General features: G+C 46.7%; 1 protein-coding gene across 1 annotated transcript in view; it reads right to left on the bottom strand.

The window, feature by feature from the left end:
* Positions 1–21,398, bottom strand: part of CSMD2 (CUB and Sushi multiple domains 2) — a 261,846-nt gene that overhangs the window by 84,429 nt on the left and 156,019 nt on the right. The window contains 7 exon segments of the mRNA XM_063177637.1: positions 2,534–2,749; positions 6,205–6,321; positions 7,648–7,836; positions 8,781–8,968; positions 9,869–10,007; positions 13,395–13,589; positions 14,536–14,862. Of these exon segments, the coding sequence (XP_063033707.1) occupies positions 2,534–2,749; positions 6,205–6,321; positions 7,648–7,836; positions 8,781–8,968; positions 9,869–10,007; positions 13,395–13,589; positions 14,536–14,862 (1,371 nt within the window).

The following is a 21,398-nucleotide window of genomic DNA, read 5'->3' as shown; positions in this document are numbered from 1 at the left end:
ATCTGGATTTCATCTCCAACCTACAGCGCAAGGATTCTGTTCTTCCTGTAAATGACATGAGGATCCAGTGGAGCTCTGAGCCTTGATTTAGCTGCAGTGAATCCATGAGGATTCCAAACCATGAAAACCCACCTGGATTCCAACCCCAACCTATAACTCAGGGGTTCTCTCCTCCCTGGAAAGGACACAAGGATCCAAAGGAGGTTTGATCCAGCTGCAGTGAATCCATGACAATTCTAAGCTACGAAAATCCACCTGGATTTCACTCCAACCTACAACTCAGGGGTCTGTACTCTCTAGAGAAGACACAACGATTCAAGGGAGCTCTGAGCATTGATCCAGCTGCATTTTCCAGGGAGGATGGAAAAATGAGGATGGAATCCTGTTTGGGCCATGAAAACCCACCTGGATTTCACCCCAACCTACAGCTCAGGGGGTCTGCCCTCCACAGAGAGAACACAAGGATCCAAAGCAGCCTTGACCCAGCCGCAGTGAATCCATGAGCATTCTAAGCTATGAAAATCCACCTGGATTTCACTCCAGCCTAAAACTCAGGGTTCTGTCCCCCCCTGGAGAGGACAAAAGGGTCTGAGGGAGCTTTGATCCAGCTGCAGTGAATCCATGAGGATTCCAAGCCATGAAAACCCACCTGGATTTCACCCCCAGCCTACAGCTCAGGGATTCTGTCCTCCCTCTAAATGCCACAAGGATCCAAGGGATCTCTGAGCTTTGATCCAGTTTCAGTGAACCCATGAGGATTCCAATTTCCCCCTCCACCTACATCTCCCTCCCAGCACCTGGATCCCAACCACCTCCAAAGGCAACAAGTCCCAGTCCCTGTCACAGTGACAGCGATGGGGATTTGTCACTGTCCCTGTGCTGCAGCCCAGAGAGGATGGATTGATCCGGGTGGGATTTCTGCTGCCTCTCCTTTTCTAATCCTCGAAATGGATGATCCTGCTCAGGGAATGCAGGAGGACACTGAGGCTGCTGCTCCAAGAAAGGTCACGTAGGATTCTGGCCAACAGCCAAACTCAAATCTCTGACCCCAAAGCAGCCTGAAGGAAAATTCTTTTGAGGGTGTTTTTGGTAAAATCTCCAAGTCCAAAGCCTGTATGTTAACATATATATATGTAAAGGCAGCTAAAAATAGAACTGACTCCTGGTTTTGCTTTTCAAGATAGGAAAGAAACCTTGAAATACACTGAAAATGAGAGTTATAATTAGAGGCGAGCTTTTGAAAGGCAAAAAGCCATTTTCCCCTCATCAAAATGGGAGTTAATTGGAAATTTTCTGACTGGTTTCCACATGCAAATCCCTGACTTCAGAGGCCAGGAACAAAGGCACTGGGAACCAGGTTTCAGCTGCATCTATGGCAACAGCTCTGCCCGTCAGGGAGGGTGCCAGACCAAGCTCCACAGGAAAAATGGGAATTTCTCTCCTTCCCTGGGTGCTGGAGTGGCAGCACAGGACTGGGAAGGACATGGGGACAGAGGGAAGAACAGCAATAAAGCTCCTGCCCTTCATTGCTTGTGGTAGGGAATTGCTTCTGGGGCACTCAGGCAGCAAAGATTGACATTCCCTGGAATGGCAGCACTTGGGAGTCATTTGGAGGACTCCAGCCCAGAAGACACAATCAAACACCTCCTGCCCTTCAAGCAGAGGCTGCCCCAGTGCCATGAGCTGCCCTGCAGTGCCACATGTCCCTTTTTTGGGTCCCTCTCCAAGTCCTCACACTCCTCCTGACAGACAGCTGCTGAAAAATCAGGATTTCCTTTGAAAAATCTGCATTTTGGATCAGCACACCCACTCAAAGCCACCATCACCGTGAGGGTTGAGCAAGCACAGCTCAGCAAGGGATTGCTGGGACTTCTCTGGGCAGGGATTGTTTCCCTCAGCCTCCTCCTGAGTCCTGGAGTCAGGAAAATCTGGATCAGAGCCCTGCTGGGTGCAGCAGGAGGGGGCTCCCATCTGCTACTATGGAAAAGGAAAAAGGGAGGAAGGAGGGGAAACGGGAAAAGGAGGGAAAGGGGGAAAAGCAGGAAAGGGGGGAAAAGGAAAGGGAGCAGAAAAGGAAGGAGGGAAAGGGAAAGGAGGAAAGGAAAGGGAGGAAAAGGGCAAAGGAGGAAAAGGAAAGGAATTAGAGGGAAAAGGAGGAAAGGAAAGGGAGGAAAAGGAAAGGGAGAAAAGAAAAGAGAGGAAAAGGAAAGGGAGGAAAGGGGAAGGAGGAAAAGGGGAAAGAGGAAAAGGGAAGGGAGAAAAGGGAGGAAAAGGGGAAGGAGGGAAAAGAGAAGGGAGGAAAACGAAAGGAAGGAAAAGAGGAAGGAAGGAAGGTAAAAGAAGGAAAAGGAAAGAGAGAAAAGGAAAGGGAGGAAAAGAGGAAGGAGAGAAAGGAAAGGGAGGAAAGGAAAGGCAGGAAAAGGAAAGGGAGGAAAGGAGGAGAAGGGAGGAGGGAGGGAAAGAAGATAAGGAAAAGAAGGAAGGCACAGAGGGAAGGGAAGCACATAGGGAAGGCTCGGGCAGCTGCTGTCACCTGAGAAGGTGATGTTGAAGCCCTCGTAGGACATGGAGAAGTCGGAGATGAGGCGGATCTGGGCCGAGAAGTTGCCGAAGAGCCCCGCGCTGAGCGGCGCCGGCAGCCGCGAGCCCGTCAGCTGCTGCAGGGGCTGGGCAAAGCTGGAGTTCTCCGTGATCAGCAGGTAATCGTGCCCGTTCTCCAGGTGGAACGTGTGGAAGGTGAAGAACACGCCTGCAGAGAGAGGGGAAACCACAGGTGGAGTCATCCCAGTGCCCAACCCCAGCTCCCCACTGAGGGCAGGGCGAAAATCACACTGAAATGGTGGATTTGGGTCTGGTGGAAGTGAAACCAATAAAAACCCTAAATCTGGGGTGTGGGAGCAGGGCCAGGCTCTGGAAATGTTGGATTCTTGTGCCCTTGTCAGGGGAGCCTTTTATTCTAAAAGTGACTTTTAAATGGAGAGCAGCGAGGCTGGAGCTGGGAGGGCTCAAAAATGAGCGTGTTCCAGAAGGAATTCCTGCCTGGAAAACCAGGATTGAATCCCAGCCTCAAGGTCAGGGAGGCTCTCCCAGAAGTGTGTCAGAGGTGCAGCTGCAAGGACCTTCCCATGATGGGCTGAACCAGAGACTCATGGAATGATTTGGGTGGGAAATGACCTTAAAAATGGTTTTATTCCATCCTCCTACATGTGGGCATGGCTAAACCCAAATAAGGGAATGTGGGCAGGGCTAAATCCCAAAAAAGGAGATGTGGGAGGGGCTAAACCCAAATAAGGGAATGTGGGCATGGCTGTCACCCAAATAAGGCAATGTGGGAGGGGCTAAACCCAAAAAGGGAATGTGGGCAGGGCTAAAACCCAAATAAGGGAAGGAGGGCAAGGCTTAAACCCAAATAAGGGAATGTGGGCAGGGCTAAAACCCAAATAAGGAAATATGGGAGGGGCTAAACCCAAATAAGGAAATGCAGGAGGGGCTCAACCTAAATAAGGACATGTGGGAGGGGCTAAACACAAATTAGGAAATGTGGGCAAGGCTAAACCCAAATAAGAGAATGTGGGTGGGGCTAAACCCAAATAAGACAATGTGGGTGGGGCTAAACCCAAGGAAGGAAATGCAGGAGGGGCTCAACCTAAATAAGGACATGTGGGAGGGGCTAAACCCAAATAAGGAAATGAGGGCAGGACTAAAACCCAAATAAGGGAAGGTGGGCAGGGCTTAAACCCAAATAAGGGAATGTGGGCAGGGCTAAACCCAAATAAGAGAATGTGGGTGTGGCTAAACCCAAATAAGGAAATGTGGGAAGGGCTTAACCCAAATAAGGACATGTGGGAGGGGCTAAACCCAAATAAGGAAATGTGGGAGGGGCTTAACCCAAATAAGGGTATGTGGGATGGGCTAACCCCAAATATGGGAATGTGGGTGGGGCTAAAACCCAAATAAAGGAATGTGGGTGGGGCTAAAACCCAAATAAGGGAATGTGGTAGGGCTGTCCCATGGGAGGGGACACCTTCCCCTAAACCCTACTTTTATTCACCTTTTCTTGCTCAAAATAAACCCCACAGCAGCTCCAGCCATGGAAATGCCAGCCAAACACAGCAAAACTATTTTGCCTCTTCCTCCCAAATTCAATTTGAACGATTTGAAACATTTGGGGAGAAGGCTGTGACCTTGCTGCATTTGTAAATGAGCCAGAGAGGAGTAATGGATTACTTAAAGTCCCCTTCACACCTCCAGACACACAATGGGAAGCACTTCAGGCTCCTGCAGGAGCCTCCAGCGAGGTGATTTTTCATGCTGGAATTCAAACACCATTAGAAACACTCATTCTCTGGAAAATAATTCCAGCTTGGAAATAAAATAATACAAAAAAAAAAAAATCACAAAAAACAGCAGTGAGAGCAGGAGCCAGGCAGGATGTGAGCTCAGGAACTCTGTTAGAGCATTGTCACACTGACTTAACAAGGCAGGGAGATGCCAAGCAATAAAAAGCCTTTTTGCATTTAGATGGATTTTTCCATGCTGATCTCCCAGCCCAGGGCAGGCTCCTGAGCCTCTGCTCGTGTGGGATTGGGATTGATCCTGCTCAGAACCCTCCAGGAAACCCCAGGATGGAATTTGGGAGAGATCCCTGCTTGGTTTGACCAGGTTATTTCATTTAACCCAACAATTCCCAAATAATTATAATTATAAAATAATAATTAACCCAATAACCCAAATAATTCCCAAGAATTCCCTTGCTCTGCATGCCACCATTCCCAAAACACAACATCCCAAAGAAACAGCAGGAAACCTGCAAAAAAAAGCCCAGAGGAAGATTCTCCTCCTTGCTGCCCATTCCCTATTAATTTCTGGAGATCAGGGAAAGCTCTGGAGACCCAATATCCAACCCCACAGCATCCAATTCCAGCTGAATATTCCATTTATTTATCCCTGGCCCTCTCCAAGTTTTTCCTGGAGCTTTGCTGCTCACATGGAGCTCTTCCCTTCCAAGAAGTGAAGGTCAGAGAGGCTGGAAACCAACAAGGAGCTTTTCCCATGGGATTGGGAATGAAGGAATTGTGGGATCATCCCACAATTTATCCCTCACTGCCCTTTATTGTCCCAAAAGGATTTTTATATCCAAAGCTCAGGACTGACCTTGATAATTCATTCTTTATATCCATTCTGTGGAGAACATGTTTTTAGTCCGCAAAATTCCACAAAAGCAGGAAACTTCCAAGAGTTTCCAAATTGTTTTGCTATTTCTACCAGAAGCACAAAACAGAAATAGATCTGACTTGAAAACTGGGATGTGGGGAATGCAAAATGACTTTATTCTCCTCTGACAGCAAATTTAAACCCTCAGTTTTAGCAAACCCAGCTTAAGGAACAGAAATAACATCACCCCTCTGGAATCAGCACAAGAATAATTCAGTTATCCTGGAGAACATGCCCAAATTCCAAGTTTTTTAAAGTAAAAACTCCAAGCAGAGGGCACAAGGCTCCTCCAGCACTGAAGGGTCGTGGAACTGTAGCAAAAAGGGCTAATTATAAACTCATTTTTAAGGATTTGTGACCAATTAAACCTTTAATCTGGTCTGCAATTTACTGTGGCACAAAACATCTCTGCAAACACGAGGTTGGGCTTTTTTTTTTCTCCCCCCATTCTCTGCAGAAGAAACAGCAAAACAAATTAAAGGAGAAAAGAAATCACTTTGAAGCAGTGAGATTAAAAATAATGGTCTCTCTTTAGGCATTTAAATACCTTTAAAATTAAACTGCTTTTAAACTCCACTTGCACAGCCTGGGAGTCCATAAAGTGTCACAAGAAAATAATTGTTGGAGCAGTTGGGGCAATTCCAGGACTCGTGTGGTGGCCATGTGGGAGATATTCCCAAAAAACCTTGGAGAGGAGGAGCTGAGCACCTCCAGAAATCCCTCAGGAGGGGCAGATCCCTCTCTGGGACAGGGAATGGTGTCAGGATCTCTGCATCCACATCCTGACTTTCAGGATGGGGCCACAAAGGTCTGGAACAGGAGATAACACAAAGCTCTGCTTGATAAGAATTTTCCCTTTAAAAGGATGAAGAGGTGACATCAAAACCCTCTGGATTTTGTCCAGGGACAATGGAATCATCATTCCTGAGAGGAACTCGTGGATCCCCACAGGGAAAAGTTTCTCTCCCACTGCCTCAGTCCTCTCCTCACCTTTGCCATGGGATGTTTCTATGGTCCACGTGCAGTTCAAGTTGTTGGGATAAAAATCAGGGAAGCCTGGGGAGAGGATGGTGCCACTGGAGCCACGGATGTAGCCCCCACAGAGAGCTAAAAACACAAAAAAATAGGAGAGAAAGAGTTCAATAATCCAGAATCTTTCACAAGCTGGGAGGAAAAAGTAAAAGCAAAACCCAACCCAGGAAAATCCAACAAAAGAGAATGATCGACCCAAATCCAATCAACCCAAATTGGGTTTTAATCCAACAAAATTGGCTCCCAGTGGCATTAAATCCATGGGTCTTGTTGGATTTTGGTGGGTCTGTCCATGGATTTTGTTGGATTTTCCTCTTTTCCCACAGAGATGGTGGGATTTATAAATAAACAAATTTGTGGGAGGGGCTAAATCCAAAAAGGGAATGTGGGCAGGGCTAAACCCAAATAAGGACATGTGGGCAAGGCCAAAACCCAAATAAGGGAATGTGGGCAGGGCTAAACCCAAATAAGGGCATGTGGGAGGGGCTAAACCCAAATAAGAGAATGTGGGTGGGGCTAAACCCAAATAAGGAAATGTGGGAAGGGCTTAAACCAAATAAGGACATGTGGGAGGGGCTAAACCCAAATAAGGAAATATAGGCAGGAAATATCTAAATAAACAAAATCTATCTACATGGATAGATCCCCAAAATCCAATAAAACCCATGGATTAAACATGAAACTGGGAGCTCTCCAGCTGCTGCTTTGGCAGTGGGTCTGCATGGGAAGGGATTCCAGCAGGTGGAACCACCATCCCTGTGGGATCCAACAAAAAGAGGAAAATCCAACAAAAGAGAATGATCGACCCAAATCCAATCAACCCAAATTGGGTTTTGTTGGACAAAATCCAACAAAATACTGGATAGATCCCCAAAACCCATGGATTAAATGCCATTGGGAACTTTCCAGCTGCTGCTTTGGCAGTGGGTGTGCAGGGGAATGGTTTCCAGCAGGTGGAACCAACAAAAAGAGGAAAATCCAACAAAAGAGAATGATCGACCCAAATCCAATCAACCCAAATGACAAAATCCAACAAAATCCATGGACAGACCCACCAAAACCCATGGATTAAGCACCACTTGGAGCTTTCCAGCTGCTGCTTTGTTAGTGGGTCTGCAGGGGAAGGGTTTCCAGGGTTTCCAGCAGCTGGAACCACCATCTCTGTGGGATCCAACCAAAAGAGGAAAATCCAACAAAATCCATGGACAGACCCACCAAAATCCAACAAGACCCATGGATTTCATGCCACTGGGAGCTCTCCAGCTGCTGCTTTGGCAGTGGGTCTGCATGGGAAGGTTTCCAGCAGCTGGAACCACTGTGGGCTCCACCTCTGGATGTTCCCACCCTATGAGCTCAGCTCTGCCTCCCAACCCCAAGAACATCCTGAATCAGTTTCCTCACCCTCACAGCTGGGCAGGGGCCGGCTCCACTGGAAGTTGGGCTCACACTCCAGGGCCTCAGTGTCACTCAGGGTGTAGCCAGGGTCACAGCTGAATGTCACCAGGGCTCCCACGTAGAAATCGTTGCCGTGGCGCTGCCCGTTCACTGGGATGCCAGGGTCCAGGCAGTGGTCAGACTGCAGCTTCACAGCTGGGCACAGAGAGCAGGGCACAGCACTCAGGTGGGCACTGAGGGGCTCAGGGGAAGCTCAGCCCACCCAGGGGATTGACACAAATGTTGGTGGTTGTCCCCAAGGTCAGAGGGTGGAAGGGAGAGAGGGAATTCCTCAAGGGAGGGGATGGAGAGAGGGAAATCCCTGAAATGAGGAGATTGCCTCAAGGGAGGGGAGGAAACGGACAGAGAAAAATCCCAAAAGTGAGAGGATAAAGAGAGGGAAATGGTCCAAGTGAGAGGAGGAAAGGGAGAGAGGGAAATCCCAAAAGTGAGAGGATAAAGAGAGGGAAATCCTCAAAGTGAGAGGAGGAAAGGGAGAGAAAGAAATCCCTGAAATGAGGGAATGGAGAGAAAGAAATCCCTGAAATGAGAGGAGGAAAGGGAGAGAGGGAAATCCTGAAAGTGAGAGAAGGAAAGGGAGAGAGGAAAATCCTGAAAGTAAGAGGATGGAGTGAGGGAAATGCTCAAAGTGAGAGGAGGAAAGGGAGAGAGGGAAATCCTCAAAGTAAGAGGATGGAGAGAGGGAAATCCCTGAAATGAGGGGATGGAGAGAGGGAAATCCCTGAAATGAGGGGATGGAGAGAGGAAAATCCCTGAAATGAGGGGATGGAGAGAGGGAATTCCCTGAAATGAGGGGATGAAGAGAGGGAAATCCCTGAAATGAGGGGATGGAGAGAGGGAAATCCCTGAAATGAGGGGATGGAGAGAGGGAATTCCCCCAAAGGAAGGGAGGCCAAACCAGTCTGGGATGCCAGGAAAAGCAGAAACTGCTCCTCCACTGGCAGCACCTCCCTTGAGCAGTGTGAGCTGCCTGGCACAGGGGAAAACAAAACCCAGGGTGCCCTGAGGAGGCCGTGGTGCTGCTGGAGATTGGGAATTGCAGGGAATTGCAGGGAATTCCATGAACAAGGGGCCCTTACTTTCATATCTGATCTGGAAGCCGATGTCAGAGTGGCTCTTGTCCGTGGTGAACAGGAGGTAGAGGTGGTTGCTGGTGCTGATCAGGAACTGGGGCACCTGGGTGCCATCATAGACCCCAATCAGGGGAGAGGAGTAGGAGCGGCCATCCCTCACCTCCAGGGTGTCATAATTCACCTCCGTCTTGAACCTGAGAGGGACAGGAGGAAAATGAAACCCCAGCACTGCTCCCTTCTCCTCATTCCCTCCTGGAACCACCAAAAGGGGCAGGGCTGGGTCCTTTCTTCTGCCTGAGCGTCTCACTGGGGGCACCTCACACAAAAATGCAGGGAATTTGGGGTCGGAGCAGGGAATTTGGGGGCAGAACCAGGGAATCCGGGGGCAGAGCTGGGAATTTGGGGGCAGAGCTGGGAATTTGGGGGCAGAGCTGGGAATTTGGGGCAGAACCACGGAATTTGGGGGCAGAGCTGGGAATTTGGGGGCAGAACCAGGGAATTTGGGGGCAGAGCAGGGAATTTGGGGCAGAACCACGGAATTTGGGGGCAGAGCTGGGAATTTGGGGGCAGAACCAGAGAATTTGGGGGCAGAGCAGGGAATTTAGGGGCAGAGCAGGGAATTTGGCGGCAGAACAGGGAATTTGGGGGCAGAGCAGGGAATTTGGGGGCAGAACCAGGGAATTTGGGGGCAGAGCAGGGAATTTGGGGGCAGAACCAGGGAATTTGGGGGCAGAGCAGGGAATTTGGGGCAGAACCACGGAATTTGGGGGCAGAGCTGGGAATTTGGGGCAGAGCTGGGAATTTGGGGGCAGAGCTGGGAATTTGGGGGCAGAACCAGGGAATTTGGGGGCAGAGCAGGGAATTTGGGGCAGAACCACGGAATTTGGGGGCAGAGCTGGGAATTTGGGGGCAGAACCAGAGAATTTGGGGGCAGAACCAGGGAATTTGGGGGCAGAGCAGGGAATTTAGGGGCAGAGCAGGGAATTTGGGGGCAGAGCAGGGAATTTGGGGGGGAGAACAGGGAATCTGAGGGCAGAGCAGGGAATTTGGGTTAAGAACCAGGGAATTTTGGGGCTGCCCAAGGTGGTGAGCACCTGTCAAAGGTGATCTTGATGGGGTAGCCAGGCTGGGCCTCGATGACCCAGGCACAGCTCAGCGAGTCCTTGTAGAAGCCAGGCCAGCCTGGGGACAGGATGGTGCCACTGGGTGACGTCAGGTGGCCCCCACAGGGTGCTGAGGACACAAAAAGGACACAAATCCACACAATTATCCCGGCTGGAAAAGACCTTCAGGCTCATCCACCTCCAAACACATCTTTAAAATTGGGGTGAAAATTGCGACAGAGCTGCAGCACCATGAGATGTCCCCACTTTTAAAACCCCTTCCCTGCATTTCTGTCCCCACCACGAGTTCAAAATCACCGGAGCCAGATGGAAAACCAACATTTACTGCTCAGAAATTGCAGTTTCAGCTCCAAGTGCAGCCAGGGCCCCCCTGAGAGCCAGCAGGGCTGACCTTGGGCCCTGCTCGGGGTGTAAAATAATGATTGGATATAAAAGCAGAGGACACTGCAAGGTCACTTGGCATTTCAGGTGCCAGAAAAATCCCTCCCAGCCCTGCTAATTGAGTCATGGCTTTGCTGCCACCAGGGATGTCACCAGAGCAGGGCATTAAATCCACCCCGTGGTCCCCAGTGCCACCAGCAGGAGCTGCAGGAACTTCTTGGCATTTTCTGGGAAAAAGACACAAGGTCTGAGAGGCCAGAGGGACAAAAATCCCATAAACCGCCAGGTTTGTCCACTAAGGAGTCACCCCAATGTCACTGTGCCCCTGTGCCACCCCAAAATGTGATAATCCCCATGTCCTTGTGGCACCCCAAAATGTGCCGATCGCCATGTCCTTGTGCCACCCCAAAATGTGATAATCCCAATGTCCTTGTGGCACGCCAAAATGTGCCAATCCCAACGTCACTGTGCCCTTGTGCCACCCCAAAATGTGCCAGTCCCAATGTCCCTGTGCCACCCCAAAATGTGCCAATCGCCATGTCCTTGTGGCACCCCAAAATGTGCCAATCCCAACGTCACTGTGCCCTTGTGCCACCCCAAAATGTGCCAATTCCAATGTCACTGTGCCACCCCAAAATGTGCCAGTCCCAATGTCCTTGTGCCACCCCACAATGTGCCAGCCCCAATGTCCCTGTGCCACCCCAAAATGTGCCAATCCCCATGTCCTTGTGCCACCCCAAAATGTGCCAGTCCCAATGTCACTGTGCCACCCCAAAATGTGCCAATCCCCATGTCCTTGTGCCACCCCAAAATGTGCCAGCCCCAATGTCACTGTTCCACCCCAAAATGTGCCACCCAAAAATGTGCCAATTCCAATGTCACCATGCCCCTCTGCCACCCCAAAATGTTCCAGTCCCAATGCCAATGTGCATGACCCCATGCCCTTGTACCACCCCAAAATGTGCCAATCCCATCCCCAAATCTCCCCTGCTGCTCTCAAGGGTGACAGATCAGTCATTTGAGCTCAGCTGGCTCCAAAGCAATTATTTTTTCCTTTCTGCCCCAAAGCTGTGCTTGGTCTCCTGTCAGGATTTCCACCCTTTTCTCTGTCTCCTTCATTCCCATTAATTTATTTTTTCAGGATTTTAGATCTCTGAGCTTTTCTCCTTGCTTAAAAAGGGTAATTAAAAGGTCCAGACTGAAGGGTGAGTCAAAGAAATCACCAGAGTGATCAGGAGGAGAAGGCAGAAGGTTATCACATATAAAAGTTGATTAGAAGTGTATTATTTAATGAATGTTTCCCTTCCATACTTTAAAAAATGTAAATTTCAAGGCTTGTGCTTTGAAAGGAACAGGAGCCCTGAATTAAACCTACATTTTGACAGGAGCAAAATTATTTCAGAATACAAAAAGTCCAGCTTTTTATTCTATAAAAGCTGTTGAAAACAATTGATTCCTTCCTTCAATCCCAAAGACAATGGCCAGGACTGTGCAATTCCTGCTGCTCAGGCAATGCAGGGCCAATTACTCCAATTATTTCTCAATATTCCAGGGCTGCTTCTCAAGAGCTCAGCACTTGTTATTCAAATTGCTGCAAATACCAGAGCAGAGCATCACTTCCCTGAGAACACAGGGCACAGGAAGATTTTCAGTCCTAATGAGCTCCTTCTTCACTTCTTTTTTCCAGAGCAGAGGCTTGAAAGTCTTAAAAAAGCTTTGAAATGTGAATTAAAGCCTTTAATTCAGCCCAGCTCCCCCCATGGCAGGGTTGGCTGTTGTGGCCAGGAGATGGAAACGCAGAATTTTTGTCTCCCAGCTGCCAGAGCCCATTGAGAGAACTTCTGTCATGACACAAATATCAGATATTTTACATGGATCAAAAACCAGGATGGGAAAACATCACCCTGGATCTTCCATTCCTTTTTGTTTCATTCCCTCCCTGACAGGAGCAGCAGGGAAGCTTTGAGGCATCACTAAACCACAACTTTTTATTATTATTATTATTATTGTTATTAGAAAAACACCTGCTGTAACAAGAACTGATCATCAAATCATCAAAAAGCCACAATAAAAATATTCCCCAGCGTTCATTCCACACCAAAAAAATTGGAAAATAAACAGAGCTCAGGAATATTTGAACTGAAATTTTCTCCCCAGCAAACTCCTCCTTCCAAAGGGGTGGAAAATCCTGGAAGGTGTTGGCTGGACACTGTGGAATGTGAGAGTGAGACCCTGACAGGCAGATCCCTGATTCTGGACCCCAAAAGGCTGCAAAATTCCCCCCAAAATTTCATTCCCTGAAGGAATGTTCACCTGGAGAGAAGAAGAGGAGGAGAGGAGGAGGAGGAAATGGGGAAAAACCCCTAAATTCCATAAGAATTAAAAATTAAAAGGGAGGGTTATACGTTAGAGGTAAATCTTTGGGATCAGGTGTTCTGGGAAGTCTGAACCTCTGAAGTACCTCAGAAATGGGGAAAAACCTCTAAATTCTGTAAGAATTGAAAATTCAAAGGGAGGGCTGTACATTAGAGGGGAATCTTTGGGAAGTCTGAACCTCTCAGGTACCTCAGAAATGGGGAAAAACCTCTAAATTCTGTAAGAATTAAAAATTCAAATGGAGGGCTGTACATTAGAGGGGAATCTTTGGTAAGTCTGAACCTCTCAGGTACCTCAGAAATGGGGAAAAACCTCTAAATTCTGTAAGAATTAGAAATTCAAAGGGAGGGTTGTACATTAAGAGGGGAATCTTTGGGAAGTCTGAACCTCTGAAGTACCTCAGAAATGGGGAAAAACCTCTAAATTCTGTAAGAATTAAAAATTCAAAGGGAGGCTTGTACATTAGAGGGGAATCTTTGGGAAGTCTGAACCTCTCAGGTATGGGGAAAGAGAGAAGGGAAATGCAGCTGGGAAATTGGGATAAAAACGAAGATGCGTTCTCCAAAAATCTGAGAGATCCCAGAGGATCTCTCAAAAAGGACTCCCCTGTCTCGTTTTTGGCCATAAACCTCTGGTGTTTGTGGATGGATTTTCCTAACAACACCCACAGGAAGAGCCGAGATGGGATCTTTAACACCCCAAACCAGCCCATGGGCAGCAGGCAGGAGCTGGGGCTCACCTTCGCAGCGCAGCACGGCGTTGTCCCACACCACGCTGCCCTCCTGCAGGACGCAGGTGACGCTCTCGGCGCCGTGGGTGCGGATGAAGCCCTCGTCACACAGGAAGGACACGGAGCTGCCCAGCTGCAGGCTGTCCCCAAAGCGCTTCCCGTTCACCGGCACGCCGGGGTCCGGGCACTCGTTGTGCCGGAACGCTGCCAGCAGCGGGAGAGAGACAGAAAACAGGAGAATCAGCAACTTTTTGTACCCTCCCCACAACGCTGTCCCCAAAATGAGGATGTTGCACCCGCTAATTGAGGAAAATTGAATTTTTCCCCTTCCCAGTGACAGGAGGAGGAGGACACGCCCAGATTATAATAATTAATATATAATATATCATCATAAAGTAATATAATATATAATCATAAATAATAAAAATGTAAGATATATTATATAATATGTAATAATAAAGTAATAACTAATACATATTAATTAATATGAAATACAAGATTATATATTATATATGATCATAAAGTAATAATATATAAGACACAATCATAAAGTAATCATATAATATACAATCATAAAATAACATAATCATAAGTAATGAACATAAAGTTAACCTTCTGACAAGATGGCTAACTTTATGATTATATATAATATATGTGTTATATATTTCTATGTATAATATGCATATAATATATATTATATATATTGTATTATATATAATATACTGTAAAATATAATATTTCATATAGTATATATATAATATATATACTATATAAATATATATAAATATATATAATATTTTATATAGTGTATATATATAATATATATAAATATAAATAATATTTTATATTATATATAAACTATATATAAATATAAATAAACTATATATATAAATATAGTTTATATATAAATATATATATATAAACTATATATAAATATATATAATATTTTATATAGTATATATATAGTATATGTATATATGATATATATATGTATATATTATATATACATATACACACATATACATATATATACATATACATACATATATACATATATAAAAAATATATATACATATATAAAAAAAAAAATATATATATATATAAAATTTGCACCATCCCTCCCCGCCACACAAACCCAACACACACTCACTGGTGAAGGTGATGTTGAACCCTCTCTTCTCCATGGAGTGGTCAGTCTGGAACTCCAGCCTGGCCACGTGGCCGCTGCTGGTCAGCGAGGAGGGGATGTGGCTCCCTGAGAAGGTGCCCAGCACGGGGGATTCAGCTGTGGCACCGTCCTTGACGGCCAGGAAATCAAACTGGGGCTCCACGTCGAAGTCGTTGAAGGCCAGGTGGATGCGGCTCTCGGGGTTGGCGATGATCAGCCACACGCAGTGCAGGCTGCTCCCGTACTCCTCGGGGTAGTTGGGCGACAGCACGGTCCCCGACGGGCTGGTGAAGTTGAAAAAGCAGGAAACTGCAAAGGGAAAGTGGCATCAGTCCCCACAGCTGGCCCTGCCCTCAGCCCCCTGGCTGGGATAGTCCCAGCTCCTGCTCTGAGGCTGCCTCAGGAGGGAAAATGTGATTTCCAGCAGGCCAGAGCCCACTGACAGAAATTCTGCCATCACAGAAATATCAGCATTTCATGTGCATCAAAAACCAGGAGGGGAAAACACCATCCTGGATCTTCCATTAATTCCCTTCTATTTTTTTACTTAATTCCCTCCCTCACAGGAGCAGCAGGGAAGCCTTTGGTTACCACTGAATCAGAATATTCTGGTTATCAGTAAATCAGAATCTTTTGGTCATCACTGAATCCAAATCTTTTGGTCATCACTGAATCTGAATCTTTGGCCACCACTAAATCAGAACCTTTTGGTCACCATTGAATCAGAATCTCTTGGTCATCACTAAATCCAAATATTTTGGTCGCCACTGAATGCGAATCTTTTGGTCACCACTACATCAGAATATTTTATTATTGGGATAAGAAAAGCACCCATTCCTCAGGACTTTGGGTGGATTTGCCATTTTCCAGTCCCTTCCAGTTTCATTTAACAGCAGGAAGAAAATGCCTCTTAGGTGGGATCTGGCATTTTCCCGGTGAATTCTCTCAGGAAAACTCCCAAAAATCCAGTGAGTGACTTGAGCTGGTGCAAAACAAAACCAGCATGGAACCAGCCAGATTTTGCCTCAACTTTTATTTTTTTTTTTTTTTTGCTGTGGCCACATCCCAGCACAATCCCACAGAACCTGGAGCAAGGAACCATCTCAGCCACTCTGGGCACTGCTCCAGCCTCCCCTGCTGCTGTCCCTGGCTCAGCTCTGTCACCCACAGGTGACACATCCATCCCCAGGGTGCTCCAGGCTCCTCGGGGGTTTGCTCACAATAAAATCTGCCCTTTCCATCTGCTGAGCTCGTTTTTCCCCCTCTGCATTCATCAAACTCCTTCCGTGCACACCAGGGAGTATTTGTGGGACAAATGGAGTGCCTGGAGAAGGAGCTGGGAGTTAATTTGCTTTGTCTGCGTCCTTGGGAAGTCGTTCACACCTGGCTGAGCACTGGGAGAGGTGGAACTGCCCAAGAACGTTCCCAAACGCTGAGGTTTGGGACAAACCAGAGGAATCTGCAGCCCTGGAGGAGGAGAAGCTCTTCCCACCACAAATAAACCCCTGATTTCTGCTGGTTCCCAAAAAGCCACGGAAATAATTAAAACCATGTTTAAAACGAAGCTGAGGGGCACAACATGCATGAAAAACCCTTCAAGCTCTCCAGGGGTTCAATCCATCCCAAGCTGCAGCTGCCAAGGCCCATGAATTCGGGAAGGCAAGGCTGCCTTTGGAGTGCTACCTGCCCAAACTTTGGGATATTTTATGTACGGATGCTTTGCTCATCCCTTTTCCCCACCGCCACCCCTGGTAAAACCCATTATTGGGAACATCCATCTCCCTAATTCCTGGCACAGAGGATGAGCTTGGCTTGGGGTTGGCGTTTAGACAATTATTTGGATCACTGCTCTGCCTCCCTCTGTTATTTTCCCTCTGTGTCCCCTCACCACTTAATGGGCTGGGATCAAATAATTCGGATGTTCCCGTGACGTTATCAAGGCCACGGAGCTGCACAATCCATTCCCTGCTCTCAAAGCCACAAAGAGAGCAGATTAAAGAGAAAACAAACTGCAAAACATCCTCAGGATTTTTTTTTTTCTGGGCTCTCTCTCTCTCTCTCTACCAGACGCTGAAATATCAGGGGATGCTGTCAAATAATTCTGTCAGCATAAGCACGGTGTAATCTGCCTGAGGAAAATTGAAAATAAATTCATTTGCACCCAGGGAAATGTCTCAGCAGCAGGGATGAGGTGTCTCCTCTAAATTTTTAAATCCAAAGGGGTGAATTAGCATTCAGCCAGGACCTCCAGCAGCCCAGCAAGAGAGAGGTGCAGTCGCCAGTTCAGAAAATAAAACAACAAAGGACTTGCTGACAAAGGGGAGAGGAGCAGAGCGAGGGAAGAATATAAAATTAACCTTTGCCAGATAAAACAAAGTGACAGATTATAAAGAGGAGCTGATACAAAAAAAAAAAACAACCTCCAAGAGTCTCCACTGCAGGGAAGTAAACGAGGATTTTGATTTTCCGTAAGATCAGCGAGGAGAAAAGCGAGTTGGAGCTGGAGGGCCAAGCTGTGGCCAGGAAAAAGCTGCCCTTGATGGAGAGGGGAGCTGGAATCACATCCCAGAGGGGAACACCCAGCCCAGGGAGCCACAGGGTTCATGAACAACACCATGGTGGCTGTGAGAGGATGATTTTCTTCATCTTGTGAGGCAGAGGAGGTTTTCCCTCATTTGGAAGGAGGTTTCCCCTCACTGTGGAAGGAAGTTTTACCTCACTGTGGAAAGAGGTTTTCCCTCTCTGTGGAAGGTTTTCCTTCACTGCAGAAGGAGGGTTTTCTTCTATGAGGAAGATTTTTCTTCACTGTGGAAGGAAGTTTTTCCTCTCTCCGGAAGGAGATTTTTGGTCTCTGTGGAAGGAGGGTTTTCTCTCTTTGTGGAAAATTTTTCTTCACTGTAGAAGGAGGTTTTCCTTGCCATAAAAGGAGATTTTTTTTCTCTCTAGAAAGAGATTTTTCCTTATCATGGAAGGAGGTTCTCCTTCTCTGTGCAAGGTTTTCCCTCACTGCGGAAGGAGATTTTTCCTCTCTGTGAAAGGAGATTTTTCTTCTCTCTGGAAGGAGATTTTTCCTTATGTGGAAGGAGGTTTTCCTTCTCTGTGGAAGATTTTTCTTCACTGTGGAATGAAATTTTTCCTGTCTCTGGAAGGAGATTTTTTCCTTACCAGGGAAGGAGATTTTCCCTCTTTGTAGAACATTTTTCTTCACTTGGAAGAAGGTTTTCCATTGCTGTGGAAGATTTTTCTTCTCTGTGGAAGGCTTTTCTTCACTATGGAAGGAGGTTTTCCCTCACTTGGAAGGGGGTTTTTCTTCTCTGTGGAAGGAAATTTTTCCTCTCTCTGGAAGGAGATTTTTCCTTACCATGGAAGGAGATTTTCCCTCTTTGTAGAAGATTTTTCTTCACTATGGATGGAGGTTTTCCATTGCTGTGGAAGGAGGTTTTCCCTCACTTGGAAGGAGGTTTCTCTTCTGTGAAAGACTTTTCTTCGCTTGGAAGGAGGTTCTTGCTCACTGTGGAAGGTTTTCCCTCACCATGGAAGGAGATTTTCCCTCACTATGGAAGGAGGTTTTTCTTCTGTGAAAGGCTTTTCTTCACTTGGAAGGAGGTTTTCCTTCTCTGTGGAAGATTTTTCTTCACTGTGGAATGAAATTTTCCTATCTCTGGAAGGAGATTTTTCCTTACCATGGACGGAGGTTTTCCCTCTTTGTAGAAGATTTTTCTTCACTTGGAAGGAGGTTTTCCATTGCTATGGAAGAAGGTTTTTCCTTGCTGTGGAAGATTTTTCTTCTCTGTGGAAGGCTTTTCTTCACTATGGAAGGAGGTTTTCCCTCACTTGGAAGGAAATCTTTCCTCTCTCTGGAAGGAGATTTTTCCTTACCATGGAAGGAGGTTTTCCTTCTCTGTGGAAGATTTTTCTTCACTATGGATGGAGGTTTTCCATTGCTGTGGAAGGAGGTTTTCCCTCACTTGGAAGGAGGTTTTTCTTCTGTGAAAGGCTTTTCTTCACTTGGAAGGAGGTTCTTGCTCACTGTGGAAGGTTTTCCCTCACCATGGAAGGAGATTTTCCCTCACTATGGAAGGAGGTTTTTCTTCTCTGTGGAAGATTTTTCTTCACTGTGGAATGAAATCTTTCCTCTCTCTGGAAGGAGGTTTTTCCTTACCATAGAAGGAGGTTTTCCTTCTCCGTGAAAGATTTTTCTTCACTTGGAAGGAGGTTTTCCATTGCTTTGGAAGAAGGTTTTTCCTCTATGTGGAAGATTTTTCTTCACTTGGAAGAAGGTTTTTCCTTGCTGGGGAAGGTTTTTCTTCTCTGTGGAAGGCTTTTCTTCACTATGGAAGGAGGTTTTCCCTCACTTGGAAGGGGGTTTTTCTTCACTTGGAAGAAGTTTTTCCCTCCTTGTGGAAGGAGATTTTTCCTTACCATGGAAGAAGGTTTTCCTTCTCTGTGGAAGATTTTTCCTCACTATGGAGGGAGGTTTTTCTTCACTTCAAAGGAGGTTTTCCCTCACTTGGAAGGAGGTTTCAGCCCTGCTCCTCCAGCCTCCCTGCAGCTGCACACTGGGACAAACCAGGAGCTGTTTAACTGCGTGTCACAGGCAGGGCCAGGCTGTCAGGAGGAAGAGGATGGAGACAGCCCAGCTGCACCTGAAGCATCCCCAAGAGCCCTGAGCAGCAGGAGCCATCCCCAGCACGACAGAGGCCAGCCCTGCTGCCTGCAGCTGCCCATCAGCAGCCCTGGCTGCAATTAATATTCATTACCCTTGTTAAATGCCAGCAGAGGCCATTTCATTATGTGCACAGCACAGGGGCCTGTTTACAAAGCTGCCTGTGTCAATAATTTTTTTTTTTATTTGTCGATAATTGCTACATTTGCCAATAATCCTTATTGCTGACCAATTACTGCAAAGGCAATGAGAAAAATCCCTTTATTAAATACAGAATAAATCACAGCAGACACAGAGCAGCGAGACCATGGCATGAATGAACCAGCACAGGGATTTGTTCACGTTATCACAAGCAGCACCAGGATTCTGCTTGGTTTAGAGCAGTGAAACAAGGAAGGAGCAGCTCCTTGGTTCTTTTTTTGGGAGAGGGATATGGATGTGAACATGGAGCAGGCAGGAGAAATTCCTGCAGTTCTCTCTTCTCCTTCTCTTTTCTGTTTCTCTTTTCTCTCTTCTGTTTTTCTTTTCTCTTCTCTTTCCTCTCTTTCTTTCTCTTTTCTCTTTCCTCTCTTTCTCTTTTCTCTCTTCTCTCTTCTCTTTCCTCTCTCTTTTCTCTCTTTCCTCTCTTCTCTCCCTTTTCTCTCTTTCCTCTCTTCTCTCTCTCTTTTCTCTCTTTCCTCTCTTCTCTCTCCTCTCTTCTCTTTCCTCTCTTTCTCTTTTCTTTTCTCTCTTCTCATTTCTCTCTTCTCTTTCCTCTCTCTTTTCTCTTCTCTTTCCTCTCTTTCTCTTTTCTCTCTTCTCTTTCTCTTTTATTCTCCCTTCCCAGATCCCACCTCTTTCCTCCTGTTCCTGCCTCCATTCCCTGCTCATCCTTCAGGAGAACCCAGGGCTGATCCCAAAGTGAGGTCACACCATGGGAGCGGGGTCAGGAGCTGAAAACCAAACAAGGAATCCCTGGAACAGCAGCAGTTTCCATGGAAACAATCCAAAATTCTTGACTTTCCTCTCAGTTTTCAGATCCTGCTCCCCACAGACCTCTTGGGAGAGAGTTGGGAGACATGAATTCTGCTTTGCATTTCCTTTTCTCCAAAAATTCCTCCTTGGTGATGGGCTGGGAAAGCAGGACAGTGCTGGAAGCTCAGGGCACTGCTCCAGCTGGGCAGCAAAGTTCTTCACATTTTCTATTTTCCTCTTTCTGTATCTGTTATTCCAAGGGGGAAAAAAAATTTTAAAAATCTGCATCTCATGGTGCCTCTTCCTCCTGAAAACCCTGTGGCACCTCAGGGCAGGTGGGAGGTGAGGGAAGGAGTTTGGAACAAAATTAACCAGGAGGGTTTTGTTACTTCAGAGCAACAAAACTCAGCTCAGTCCGGGGGTGGGACTGCAGGTATGAGGAGAATAATGAAAACCAGGCAGGTTTTGGGAAGCAAATCTTGAGGAAAATATCACTGAATTTAAAATAGATGTGCAGAGAAGAGCAGGTTTCACTGCCACCCACTCCAGCAGGAGCAGGGCTTGGCTTTGGGAAGGAGCTGAAGTTTTTTAAAACTTAACTGGGAGCTGCTGATCCCCGCTGGGACCGGGCTGGATCCTGCAGCCATCTGCTCCTGAAAGGCTTCTGCACCTTCCCATGATTTCCAACAGAGCTCTTCCTCTCCCAGCAGCTCCCTTGGGAATTTTTGCAGTGGCCACAAGAAGGTGGAAGTTTGTGGGGATTTTTTTTGGCCCAAAAAAGTCTCATGGTGCTGCTGTTCACCTCCCCCTGCCAATGCTGCATGGGACTGTCCCTCAGGGGCTGGGGGGACACTTTTGGGCAGTCACCACTTCCCCTGTGGCAGAGTTTTTGACAGGAATATCTGGGATGTTAATGAACACATTTATCCCAAATCCATTAAAATATACCCAGCAATGAATACATTTATCCCCATTTGTTCCCAATCCCTCCAAATATTCCCACGAATGAAGATGTGTTAAAAAAAACAAACCCAGGAACAAACACATTTATCCCAAATCCACTCACACATTCCCAGGAATGAACACATTTATCCCCAGTCCATTCAAAACCAACCAGCAATGAACACGTTTATCCCCAATCCCCAATCAGAAATGAACAGATTTATCCCCAAATGGAATCAAACACTGCCAGGAACGAATAGATTTGTTCCCAATCCATTCAAAC

Source organism: Melospiza melodia, chromosome 27, assembly GCF_035770615.1.
Source record: "Melospiza melodia melodia isolate bMelMel2 chromosome 27, bMelMel2.pri, whole genome shotgun sequence".
Classification (NCBI taxonomy): Eukaryota; Metazoa; Chordata; class Aves; order Passeriformes; family Passerellidae; genus Melospiza; species Melospiza melodia.
The sequence above is the reverse complement of the archived record's forward strand: the minus strand, read 5'-3'. Positions and strand labels throughout refer to the sequence as shown.